This window comes from Tachypleus tridentatus, chromosome 6, assembly GCF_004210375.1.
Source record: "Tachypleus tridentatus isolate NWPU-2018 chromosome 6, ASM421037v1, whole genome shotgun sequence".
Classification (NCBI taxonomy): Eukaryota; Metazoa; Arthropoda; class Merostomata; order Xiphosura; family Limulidae; genus Tachypleus; species Tachypleus tridentatus.
In genome coordinates, this window is record NC_134830.1 from 158,963,422 (window position 1) to 158,977,642 (window position 14,221).

At 31.1% G+C, this 14,221-nt stretch overlaps 1 protein-coding gene across 3 annotated transcripts in view; it reads right to left on the minus strand.

Moving 5' to 3' along the window:
- Window positions 1-991: 991 nt before the first annotated feature.
- LOC143254249 (eukaryotic translation initiation factor 4 gamma 3-like) overlaps window positions 992-14,221 on the minus strand; it is a 77,851-nt gene continuing 64,621 nt past the window's right edge. For all 3 annotated transcript variants that reach the window (XM_076509106.1, XM_076509104.1, XM_076509105.1), the window contains exons 18-29: window positions 12,200-12,297; window positions 11,031-11,164; window positions 10,497-10,559; window positions 9,972-10,147; window positions 9,100-9,209; window positions 7,479-7,651; window positions 6,875-7,079; window positions 5,391-5,489; window positions 3,531-3,665; window positions 3,216-3,297; window positions 2,491-2,637; window positions 992-2,064 (exon numbers count right to left, since the gene is read on the minus strand). In XM_076509106.1, the coding sequence (XP_076365221.1) occupies window positions 1,871-2,064; window positions 2,491-2,637; window positions 3,216-3,297; window positions 3,531-3,665; window positions 5,391-5,489; window positions 6,875-7,079; window positions 7,479-7,651; window positions 9,100-9,209; window positions 9,972-10,147; window positions 10,497-10,559; window positions 11,031-11,164; window positions 12,200-12,297 (1,616 nt within the window). In that variant the 3' untranslated portion in view covers window positions 992-1,870. The remainder of the gene's footprint in view (window positions 2,065-2,490; window positions 2,638-3,215; window positions 3,298-3,530; window positions 3,666-5,390; window positions 5,490-6,874; window positions 7,080-7,478; window positions 7,652-9,099; window positions 9,210-9,971; window positions 10,148-10,496; window positions 10,560-11,030; window positions 11,165-12,199; window positions 12,298-14,221) is intronic.

A 14,221-nucleotide genomic window follows, 5' to 3' on the forward strand; every position in this document is an offset into this window, starting at 1 on the left:
CACTAATTGCTATAACTTGGCTCTACAAACTGTAAAACGGCGTGATTTTGTACTGTGTACTCACAGGTGACAATGTTTAAAAAAGAATATTGAATGATTCTTTTCTGATGACGAGAAACCTACTTGAAATAAAAATATATCTCAGAACGGCTGGTATGGGTATTAACACTTTTATTGATAAGGAGAGAACGTTTCGAACTTCCTTGGTCACCTTCAGGTTAACAAGAGTTAAGCTGAAAGATTCTTTATCACAATAGTGTGTATTGTTCATAGTTAGTTAATTTCTTCATTTACGTAAAAATTATCTTTCACAAGTTTGTTTTCATTCACTTTTCATATTTTGATTAAAATGTATTACGTGTCATAATATTGAAATTTAATTGTCTCACTTTTTGTATGAACTACAGAAGACATTGTTTAACTTATCTACCAATGTTAAGTTTTTTAATACGTAACCCAATAAACTTTTCGTTTTTTTCACCTCCCATCTAGTGCAAATTTTAAGTCAAATTCTTAGGTCTGTTTTTTGTTGTGATAATTTGTTTAAACAGTAATTCAGAAGTTTCATCACCTAACTCTGCTGAATTGTGACACAATGTGAAGTGGATGGTAAACCACTATATTATCACTGAAATATATTCAGGATTTATTACTCTGTAATTACATGTATAGTTTTTAAAGTTTTTCATGACCTCTACCCCATAAAAACTAGTCATTCAAATTTTCCTCGTGTGAATACAGTAGCACCACATAAATTCAGTTTCTACTTTGAAACATTAAAAGTTGTTCACAAACAAATATTTCACTGCCTCCACGTTTTGGGTCTTATTAGGATAAGGTTGTGTTTCTGAAGCAGTTTGTCATGTACATTAATAGGTTAAAGCCAGAATAATGCATTATAGATATTTAAATAACAGTTTACATAAAAATATAAACAGATGCACACCCAGATATAAACAGAAATATGAAAATAAAACACACACTCATACTGTTACAAATAACTACACGTGAATGCTAAATTTATTATTTCAATAACTATACTGGAGGGAAGAACGTATGTACAGTATTAGTACATGGTCACCAAATCCCACTTTCAATTAGTTGTCATAAAAGTAGTATTACTAATATAAACAATTAACAAACATAATTTCTTTTCAGTTAGCACAAGACCATTTGATTAAAAATTGTATCAGTAAAAGTGTTCTACAACAGTAAGAAAAATGGAGCAAGTTTAAACAAACAAACTGTACTTGGAGATGTCTCATTTCACATCAAATAAATTCTTTATCAACGTTAACTAATAAATGTAGGTAGTGAAGCATGCATAAGAAAAGACAGCATGTCTACTTAATGTTCTCACATTTTAAAATACACGTTAACCATTCAACAAATAATATACAGAGAATTCACATGCTACTAAAGTGTCAATTTACATATTTAAGTGTTGAATGTTCCAGAACAATTTTTATTTGTTAACAATAATTTCCATCATTTTCCTGAGACAAACGTTATAATATAAATAGTTGCACATAAAGTTCGTTTTAAAACACCTAAAACTGACATGGGGAAAAAAGAAATGGTACAAAAATAATCCGTTTATTTTAAATTAATAATGCATCCAGGACATTTCAATTACACGTGGCAACTATCTACTGACCACAAAACAATGTGGTTTCAGGTATACAGTTTCAAGAACTGTTTTTAAAATAAAACATTTTTTTTCCCCATTTAGTAGCATTACTTGTTGTCTCAGATATGTCCAATAACTGTTGATTGTTCCCCTCCCCCCATTTTTTTTCATTACAAAAGGCAATCCCTAAAGGACAAAAAAAGTTTCATAATTCATTGTTTCATAAACTTATCTATAACTTCAAGACTCTGTGCCGGAGGCTCCAGACTCCTGATCAGCTTCCTCTAACCATGTGAAGAAAGATGTTAGGGACTTTAGGGCAACACCCTTGCCTTCTTTTTCGGCTGGATCGTCGCTCTTTTGCCACTGAGTGAAGGCATCGTCCGATATCAAATCCTCATCGTACATTACATCAAATATCTCTTTTAAAAGCCCTGAAGAGAGAGGTAAGAAAAAAGCATGTTTGAATCAAATCTCCAGCCTGAAAAATGCATGAGGAAATAACCCAATACAGTAACAGAAACCAGTTATTAGATATTTAGTCCTAAAGCTAGTAAAAATATGTAACTCTAAGGCATTTTTCTTACATTAAAACAGACATTTTATATAAGATATGGATACTGTTGAAGATGTTTTTTTTAGTTCAATATTTTTCTGAAGCTAAGATGACAAAAATTAAAAAGATACAGAGTCAGGGCCACCTTTGTGTGGTAACCGATAATAATGTTATATTTCTGAGTATTTGGGATTTTTAATCACAAATATCAAATCTATTGACTTCCAGTGCATCACTGTGTAGAATGTACACCTAATACAATAAGTTACTCGTGACAGACAACACATTTTGATGGACTACACACCTTTTGGGTGTTCTAATCTGTTTACCAAATGTTGTAAAGCATAGAGTGCCTCCAGTTCAAGAAGTTCTTTGTGATCTAAGAAGCGTTGGAAGATGGGTGTTCTGGCAGCCACAATTTTCTTATTCAATTCATACCTGTTCTGGTTTTCTAAACAGAGAGTATCAATATTAAGATATTTTTCTCTGAACATTTTACACAGTTAACACAATAAGAAAACTTTTCATTGTGAAGTCATAACCATGAAATTCGACTTTCTTACAGATCGAGTTTTATATGAAAGTGTTTGCAGAATACGTCACTCAGCAGTGTAACAAAAAAGCATACATCATTCAGTTTGTCACATTATGAAGATCTCATATTTCTGAATCCATTCAGTTTAACTTTTGGACGTACATAGTTTTGGCATGACAATGACAAAAGAATGCAAAAACATTGCACACATTCAATTTGAATAGTTGAAAAGTTTCACAATTTTGAAAACAAAACATTAAATATATTTAAAATAAGTAATTTTACTTGTATTTTTGATACTAAAGAAATCAAATATTTCATTATTCATTTTTTTCAAAACTTATGATGGTTACCTCTTCTCTTAACCAGTGTCCAAATGAGATTTTGGCAGAGAAAGTACACATTGAAAATGACATGACTCGCCTAACACTAAAAAAAAATTGTAAAAAGAAACTATTTAAAGTAGGTGTGTAAAAAAAAAGGACCACACAAACCTTCAATGGCACTTTCTACGAGAGCAGTGACTAACACACGAATAAACTGAGGGTCTTTACTTCTTTCTTCACCAATGTGAGCCTGTCAGGTGAAATGTGTGAAACAAACACGAATGAAACTGAATATCACAAATATTTATTTGAACATTCTAACATTCAAAAAATTGTAAAAAGTGTAATGTTGTAAGATAAAAGTATCCAAAATATTACATTTTAAGTAATATTACACATTGAATAAAACACATGGAATTAACTGTTTTACACATTACCAAAACAAGTAATGTTTTTGCAATCCTTCACCACATAACAATTTACCTCAATCCAGTCCAAGATTTCCTCATTATTAGCTTTTTTTTTCTGTAGAAGAAAGTTCAGTTCTTTCTTTATAGCTTCATTTGAGAGATTTGTATCAGGCTGTGGTTCACTGTCATTCACAGTAAACTGTAGTTTCTAGAAATTAAATATGAAATCAAATTATTTCAATGATAAGAAAGATAATTAAAATTTACCTGCACTCATGTGTTATAATGTGCAACTTCACATTGAAACTTTAAACTGTATAAAGCAAAAGACTCGAGTGTAACATATGGTTTGTCTGTTGCACAACCTCAAACAGTTTCTTACTCAAAGATAATAAATTTTTGTGTGATACACATGATTAAACTATTTATAAAGTACATTATTCTTGGTTACACTGTTTCAAATTTACTTTTAATTAATAACTTTAAAATAAATTACACTAATACACAAAATACAAAGGTTTTTGAGTTTATAACAAAAATTCAAAAAATTTATGCATGTTGTAGAAATTTAACGTAGGTTTTAAAACCAATAAAAAAATCTTGTATATTCTTATCCACTTAGGCTTAGCAACCTATGTCCAGTAGCATCCGACTACAGAGATCGTAGCTAGAAGAGATAATTGTCTGGTTTTACTTCATTTACTGTTTTGTAGTTTAAATAAAATAATAATTTATTACTAAATAGTAATAAGCTGTATACATATATAATGTATAATAATTGAAATGTGATTATATTACAAAATACTAGTCCACTAAAACATAACCAAGACGGGGAAAACTAAAGGTCAGTTTCACATCACAGGATACATAACGAGTGCACATGCAACAAGCCAGTGCAGGTTAGGTAATGTTAGCCAGATATGACTGGAAGGTCAATATAATAAAAATATTTGTTGAAAAGAGAAAATTCGCACATTCAACTTTTGTTGACTTTTCCTTATTTCAGAATACACGGAGCTCTGTTTTCACAAACAAATCACGTGTCCATTCTGCCATACTGCACAAGCACTGATTTACCACTGTGATTACTGTTGCTCAGTCATTTTTGAACTGTGACTGAGTTGGATACCTAGTAATATGGCCATCATGCTGTGCAGCCATTAACTGTTTAGCCCCATAGCTGACTAGATAAACAAGGTTGGACTGTATATATAATTCATGCTAGATTTAACAAAGATTACACTATATCACAACATTTTTACTTTTTCTTGTTCCTGGGCAGAAAGTGTTATTTCACAACTGCTTATACCTAAAGTGAATGGAAAAGACCTATTTTTCTCTTCAAACTTTCCTTTTGTGACCTGAGAGTGTATAATGAAAACATGATGGGAGACTATACTTGGGAGGCTAATACGCGAAAGTGATTTACATTACAGTTGCAAATCTCGAAAACTATTCACTTCTAGACGTTTTTGTATAATTTTAGTATAAATACATTAACTACTGATTTATATTTGTTTTATTCAGACATTATGTAAATGAAAATGTACAAATTTGCCCATTTTTACATAGAAAATAGGTTAATTTCTAAATTTCACCATCCAGGTCACAAAAGCAAAGTTTGAAGGGAATAACAGCCATTTTCTCTACTTTTACAACATAAGCAATTAAGAAATAACACATACTATCCAGGAACAAAATTTGTGTTACATAGTGTTATTTATATAAATCATACAGGATGTCTACTCAGGATCAGAAGCAGATAACGTATTTAATTTTTATTCAGATTTATCGTCAGATTACTTATGAAATTCATATTACTAACACAACACACCACATTACTGATTCATTCTAATTCAATGTAAGACATAACACACTTTTCTATAAACACTGCTACACTAATGAATTTCCATATTTGCACCACAGTACTTACATTAGTTTGGATAAATTCATCAATGTTCTCTCTTGGTGCGAGCAAGTCTTTCCACTGTAATCCAGATGTCCTCCATAACTCACCCACTTTGATGGATCCCTAAATTTAAGAAATATGGCTGCTTGCTTTATTTTGGATTTTTTGGATAGTTGTATATCAAACTATTTTCTTTGGTTTCTGTAACCAACAGTTTAAATATCCAACTGCTCATGAAAAATGATATGTACAAAAATTTAATTCTAAAGATTGTAGTGTGCCACTTTAAACCTCCAACAAGACGTACCAACCCTTTCATGGTAAAAGCACCTTTATTTACGTTTTAGACAAAATTCAAAATTTAAACATCTTTAATATCAACGTACATGAATGAATTTTATATTACAATGTGTGTTATGATAGTTTTATTTTGTTCAAGTATTTACTCTTTTATTATGAAATAAATCTTTAAAAACTTCAGATATATTGTCATGTGACCCATGAGCTTGGAAAGACCTCCACTTTGGCCCTCAGTATCTTGAATGATGCAATAGTAATAGAGTGGAGGTCCTTCTAACCACTAAGAAGCTTACATGACATTTTGACTCGGTTATTTCAAAGTCCTATGATTAATAGAGGTTAAACAAGTGAAATTTTCTCAGCTCCTGCCACACCCACCACCTTCAACTGGTTTGTTTGAGTTTTATTCCAATTGTAAATGCTACATATTCTTGTATATAACAATTAGAAAAAGCTCAATCAATAATATAAAATAACTGGTTACTTTGACATTGGTGCCAAGCCTACATCACAAAACACATGAAACTGATTACAGTATCACTGACTGCATGACTGACTACAGCACTTACGGAAATTTTGTCTCTCAAACAAACAGTAATATGCATTGAGGGAAACTTTGCCCTGTGTCAAGGTTAACAATACATTGTAGTAAAAGAGAAAAAGGAAAATAAAACAAATATTAACTATAGACAAAGAAAAAACATATGAAATTAACAAAACCTTTTTAACAATATTTTATAAAATATTTAAACTTGTGTTTTCTATTTCTTAAGTTTAAATACTTCATTGCCTTATACATTAATAACTACAGTTAGTGATATGATAGAAAAAATTAAAAACTAAATATAAAATTTTACCCCAAACTTTACTGATATCCTTTTAGGAGGTTCAAAAGATTATGCAAATGAAATACGATAAATATAAGGCACAGAAAACCTTTTACACTTAAATTGAAAATCATTTTGCATTCAATTTTTTTTACAGTTTGAAAGTTAGTAATTACAATAAATGTGTCCGTATCAAAAGTCTAGGAGCAGACGCTTTGCTCATCACGTTATCTGTAATAAATACAGACATTGTAATAAAATAATGCAATTGCATGCTTTATAAGAAGAAACAAAATGGTCAAGCATACTTGAAGAAGTTGAACATTAGAAAGTTCACTGAAAACAACAGGCAGATTAAATCTTATCAGTAATGAATCTTACCAGTTTCCCAGCAGCTACATGAAGCACTGCTGATAAAAGTTTTCCAGCAGTTCCATTGGCTATACAAGGCTGAGCTGCATCTCTAAGGAAAATGAGGGGTATACTGCCATCTTGGATCATAGGGGCTATGAGTTCCCCCAGATACAGCCAAATCTTTGGAATATCTATTTCAAAATCATCAGCTAATTCTAAGAGAGACTTTAGCCTAAAACACAAAGAATAAGTTTATATTAATCCTAGCTTAAAAAAAGATCATTCAATCACACTAAATGGAAAAATCTTTTAGTTTGAAGAATTAGAATTAAAAGATGGAATACTGTTCTAATAAGCTTTATTATATAAAAAAAATCCAGATCATAAAAGGACAATGCAGCATCATTGTAAAACTTCAAGATACATTTTCAGAATATGTATTTCATCTTTACAACAAAGATCAACACAAACATTTTCCTCAGAGAAATTTGTTTTATAACAATGTTTAGCATGTACACACGCAATTTTACAACTTTTCAACTCTAGCACACGTTTTAAGTCATAGGGATAAGAAAACACAAAAAACTACAATTTCTAATATTCTAACTCAGTAGAAGCAAAGACTACTTACCCTTCGACATACTGCTCAACAGACAGAATATTTTTCCGAACCAAATCATGAAAAAGTTGACCAACTAAGTGTCGAGCCTGACTAGAACGCTCAAGAACTTGATTAATAGCAGAAGAAACGAAAGAACAAATAGTAGACTGAGAAAAAACCTCTGAAACACAAAGAACTGCCTCCTGTGAAAACAAAACAAAGAGTAAGTTCCAGGAAAATAATACAATTTAAATTAACACTAAAATCTTGGCTTACTTAATGCTAACTGAAATACAGCAGTTCACATCGCTACAAATAAATGTAATAACTGTGAACTACACAGAATCTCACAAACTGACAAATTATATACTCTTGATAAAGGATGAAAGTAAAAATAATTATGCAAGTAACAAAAACTGAAAGATTCACTGCTGAAGCCCATGGCTGTTTTTATTTGTAACTAGAAATCAAAATAACATAACCAAATTTACTATGCACATATCTGGCTTTGTGGTAATGTGACAATGGAATAATGCTGATACAAACCTGTATTTTTAATTTTTATTCTAACCTATAAAATTGGTTTTTGTTTTGGTTTGAAGAGCTACACTAGAGCTACCTGTGCTAACCATCCCTAATTTAAAAGCGTGAGACTAGAAGGAAAACTGCTAGTCATCACCACCCACCACCAACTCTTGGAATACTATTTTACCAATGAATTGTGGGATTGACCATCACATTACAACGCTCCCATGGCCGAAAGAACGAACATTGTTGCGATGGGGATTCAAACCCATGACCCTCAGACGGTGATCTGAGCACTCTAACCACCTAATGTATAAAATTTAATACATCACACTGCAAAGCTTGTTACAAACTCCTGAAGAGATGACATATATCTAACATTAAAATTTTCACTGTTGCAGCTCAGCAGTATTTAGTTTACAAATGTAAATTTGTTGTATTTTGTATCAATATTATATCGTAGTTAGCAATTTTTAATAACAGTTACTTATGTAGTTTTTCATTTATTGTAATATGCTTCTTTATAAGAAATGCTTTACAGTAGTAAAATTAAACAACTTGAGATCAGAACATAATTTTCAATACAAATATTGGCAGCTACAACAAGATAAACAGGTTAAATGTTTGCTTCTAAGAACAGCCTTTGTGCATTCTAGACTAAGACAGTGCTCAAATTTTATATTTTTAAAATAAACTCATTTTCATTCTACTGTTAAGAAATCCAATCTATCAAATCAGTATTGTAAGTTGACAAAATATACACCATGAAAACAGTTACATTTTAAACTTTAAGTTCAACTAGCTCAGTCTTAAATGAAACAGCATGATTAGTTTAAAAGATAAATTTGGCATAAATTTAAGTATTAAAATTCCCTGCAGTGTTGGTCCTTCCATAAAAAAACAATACAATATCACAAGCACACACATTTATATTTACACTATCAAATACAAGGTACAATAATGCAGATTTTGAAACTAGCCAATGTCAAATAGTATCATACAAAACAAACCACAGCATTTAAATCTTTCAATTATGGTTTGTTTTAAAAGCCAAAAATAAATCACAAGAAGATAAAATAAAATGTATTTAGTAGGAGAGAGAGAAAAGCTAGAACTATTAACACACCTTAAAATCCTGTATATGCAGGAACTCATCAATCAGTTGTTTGGTCTTGTTATCTATTTCCTCCTCCGTCAAATGTCCACCTTTCACACTGTTATTGGCAGTTGTCAGAGCTACACAAATAAAGTGAGCTGTAAGATGCTGGAGCGACAGACATAAGAGTCTCTGATGAGGAATGGATGAAACTTACCTTTAAATGTTTATGAAAAAAAACTGTGAAACATGTAAATATTGCACTTTAACAGACAAACACACGAGTCTGATGGGTTTAAAGCAATGCGTGTTATATACTTGATGTCAAGTTAAAAATTACACTATTACCACTCACGATCATGAGATTATATTAACTGCATTTATGTTGGTACTCTAACAGACTGATATTATTGGATATAAAAACAAACTATTATGACATTAAGCCTAAAAAACAATTACGACGTACTAATAAGGAACATACTACTAAAGTCACACAGTTACCCAAAAGACTAAGTTTATATGGACTTTTATAAACTTTATAAAACAAAATAAAAGCTTCAACTTAAGCTTTTAATATTCAAAATCTGACACATTTGTTAAAGTTCTTCAAAAAGCCAAGTATTTGCATCTCATAAATCATTTGTATTGCTGCTTTATTTCTGGGTTAAAATGTATAAAGTTATCTTTCACTAAATATTTTACTTAGGGACACAAGTTGAACTGGATGGATAAATATCTTATTTTCATAATATCAATAATGTTATCAAAAAGTATAAATTAACAGATCTAATTTAGCGAGTAATACTAAGGACAGATCTTTACATGTTAACATAAAAGAAACAAAATTACTCAGGCAATAGTCTTATTAACAACTACTGAAAACAGAGCACATTTACACAGACCTTGTTCCTTTGTCTTCTTAGGTTCAGGTTTTGGTTTCTCTTTTGTGAAAGACTTGACTGTCTCAATCAACTGTTCCTTCTCTTTAGGCAATGTTTGAGATGGTGTCTTTCTCATGGATGGGGGAGGAAAATGACTGGCTCTGCCTCTGCTCGATTCTCTACTTGAAGGTGTTGATCTGTTAAATACGAGACTTTTTAAGTTCTGACGGTCGTACGTGGAACAAGTTGAGATTATAAACTAATAACTTGTAAAATAATGTTTTTCAAAAATTTGTACATTTCATAAAATGCCAAAGATGTATTCAAACAACTTGTAATCCCAATACTAGTAGAGAAATGCCTATAGAGGGAGCATTTTAGTCAAACTTAATTCATTCAAGATCATTTTACTTTAAACAGGTGCTAAGACAATTTTGTGTACAGTAACTGTGTTCCAACTACACTTGATGTATCAGAATTTTGGGTAAAACATTTTAACTTATTACAAAAACATATTATTATTAACAGACATGAAACTTTTCTCACCTCTGAGGACCTCTTCTAGATTCATACGTAGGTGTACTTTGCTCTGTTGCTAAAGCTGAGAATCTAAAGAAGTGAAAAGATAATTTCAATAGTTTTATTGCAAGCAACCCACATTTTGGTATGAATAGATATACATAAAAATACACACAAACACCATATTATTTGTAGATAAAATATGCAAGATTCAACTTTTTTTTTAGTGAGATTTTACAAATGTCAAAATTTGAGATTTGTTCTTCTATTACACAGAAGTATTATGGGTAAAAAAAACAAAACTTAAACAGTTATAAAGAAAACATTTTTAACTATTTCAGGGTATAAATGATTTCCTTATTTAATATTTTGTAAAATCACCTTTACAAAAAAAATAGTATTTTCATGATTTTCACAACATTCACTCCATTAGAAAATGCATTTATATTCTTTAATTAGAAGACAAAACAAATCTGGCAACAAGGTTTCTATGTTTGATGTTTTACTATTTTTACCTACTACACTTATCCTGTACAAAAAGGTTACAAAAGTCACATTTACCTATTTGAAGGCACTGAAACTTTAGGTTCATTGTCAACAGCAGCTGGTTTAGTTCCACCACTACTACCTCGTCCCCAACTTGAGAAGGACCGACCTCCTGGGCCTAACTGGATACTTTCTGTATCTTGTTGGTTCTGGTAAGTTTACAGTGAAACACTCAGTGTATACATTCTAAGAACATTCCAATAAACACGACTTTCAGAAATTACTGCCTCAGTAACGAGGAATTCCATTATCCTCACCACAATAGTCTGACATGTTATACTTCATCATAGGCATGCTCGCTAGTGCACACAATGACCTAATCACTTGGAAAGTAGACATACAACAAACAAAGCAGTTACCGTCTTCTTATTACTGTAAGGGTCATTCTTTCAAATAAATAAATGTAACAATTTCCTTTCAGCATACTCATGCAAAATTAAACAAGGGCTACCTGCACTAGCGTTTCTTAAACTTGGACAATTTAGAGAAGGAAGCTAGTCCAAAACCTCATGCCAATTTTTTAGCTGTCTAACTGAACAGTGAGAACTTTCCATGAATTCTTACAAGGTACCCACAGCCTTAGAATGTGGAGTGAAAATTTGTACAATACAGCATCCTAGGCATATTAATCAGTAGTCTGCACCAAGTCAAACATACTGCATAAACAAAAGGAACCATAATCTGTTTAGAGCTAAGTGACTTGATACCACAAAATATCATGCCTGGTACAACTAAGTATATTAAATACACTATAATGAAAATATTTTTAAAGCTTCATTTACTGCAAAAGTGATTAAAATTGGAAAACACAGATTGAACATATTATTCACACTTCTCAATATGCTTAGTGCAACATTTCCAAATTAAAAAAATTAAAAATAAGCACTTTCAACAGAGCTCAGGTTATAGGATTTTATCATTTTGTATCCACAATTACTGACTCCAGGTTTTTCTGACATCTAAAATAAAAATATCTTTGTCCACATAAAACATATATTACACTTAAGAATGATCCTTCAATTTCTAAAAATCCTTTTTATTTAATTCTGAATGAGAAATATATATTATAATACAAAATGCAATTTTTAACTTCAAAAACCTTTTTAACTGGTTAATTACAAAATAACAGCATGTACTCTGCTGTTGTATTTGTATTTGACTCACTCAAATGGTTTCAACGTTACCTTAGAAAGTTGCTTTATCTTATTAGGATCTATCTGTGTTCTGTGTTTGTTTGAAACTGTGCTCCAGCCATCTTCTGAATATGAGGTGTTACCCCGGTCTGTAAAAAAGCCATCATAATTATGTACACTAGGAAGACTTAATAGAAATACATGCTGTATCTCAGAACAATTGGTACAGGTATTAATACTTTTATTGCTAAGGAGAGAACAATGTTTCAATTTTCCTACATCACTTTCAGGTTAAGAAAGAGTTTACAAGTGACCATTGCAGGACACATCTTTGGTACAAGAGTATAAACGTGTCCTGCAACGGTCACTTGTAAACTCTTTCTTAACCTGAAGATGACCTAGAAAGTTCAAAATGTTGTTCTCTCTTCATCAATAAATGTTAATATCCACAACAGCTATTCGGAGATACATTTTTATTTCAAGTGATTTTTCTGTCATCAAGAGATATATGCTGTCATACTGGCTACTAAATTTACCAAATGCACAGCTTTGGTCAATGAAAATGTCTCTCAGTAAAGTTGAAGTATAAACACTTGAGAGGTATTAATGATAGTATTTGATTCTTTACTTTTCACAGAGAATATATTTTAACAATACGAAATTTGGTACAAACTATACATAGTGTCTTATTCCTTCTTAAAAAAATATATACAACTTACTCTTATGTTTACATTGTTTGAGCTTTGAAATTTCCAAACTTTTATTGGAAGACTTTAATGTAAAAACATTTCATTTGACCACAGTATGTTTCATTTAATTGACCAGTAACTCCATTTTTATATATCCAGCCAATTTCAACTTTAGTTTATCCATATGTTGCTTTTTCACACTTACTATGAGGGTTAAACTGCCTGAAATAAGAAATAATTTTCTTTTATTTTGAAAACTGAAATTAAAAAAACAAACATTATTTGTGTGAGACACAACAATTCACAATATCTTGATTACATGTTCAAAAAGATAACCAGTAGACAGGAGTTACTGTAACTGTAAACAATGCCATTTCTGTAGTCCTAACCTCATGTTTCCAGTAAAAATTTAACCAAGTTAGAATTAATCCTTAAAGGCAGCCATCACTAACTGATGCTGCTACCTACAACATTCCTGCTGTTTGGAGGTTAACTAAAGTACTACTATATCAATACCCTTATATTCAAGTTTGCTTAAGAACATAATTTAGCATGCTTCAGTACTATGTCTGAGAATTAGAATCTAAAGAAAAATTTGATTAGTTGTATATTTTGTGACAGGTTTATAGTTCTTTAAACCTGAAGTGATTAAAATCTTGTATGTCAAAGTTCTAACACTTATAGTTTTCCATGCCAAATAATTGGTACAGCTTGTTTTAAAATCAACAGAACATTAAGTTACAAAAATATCTTAAAAAACTTTGAAATTTTTTAATTAATTTGTGCTGCACACAAACATTTTTCTAGCATTTGTTAATGTATGGAGCAGAAATTAAAAAATATCCTGTACAAGTTGTTTAACCCTTTATGCACAGCTCTGGTCCATATTGGGAAAGGAATACCATCTAAACTCCCAAATTAACTAAATGTATCGTAGTAAAATGTACAAGTCTGCTGAACACAAAAAATCAGATGAGCTACAAAGTATTTGCACTCAAGATATTAGTCTGACTCAAACTTTGAAAAGGCAGAACGTTCATGTGAAGAATAGGTTTTGTCTTTCATACAACTTGCCTAACTTTTAGAAGTTCCAAAATTCACGCATACAGTTTTTATTGGTATCTCCAGAGTCCTCTACCATAAAATGCAACTAAATTAGCTATGTAGAGTGAAGAGTTGGTAACTGACATCAAATACGTACATACTGAAAAATGTCACGAACGTTGTGCACGTTAACCCCCACCCATTCACATGGGAATAAAATTGTTTTCACAGACCAGTTTTGATGTTGGAATAAAATTCAAAAAGTTTCATATTTGTACTTGTCATCTTTAGCTCTTGTTCAGCTTCAGTCACTAATCCAAAGATTCTTCTAATAACATCT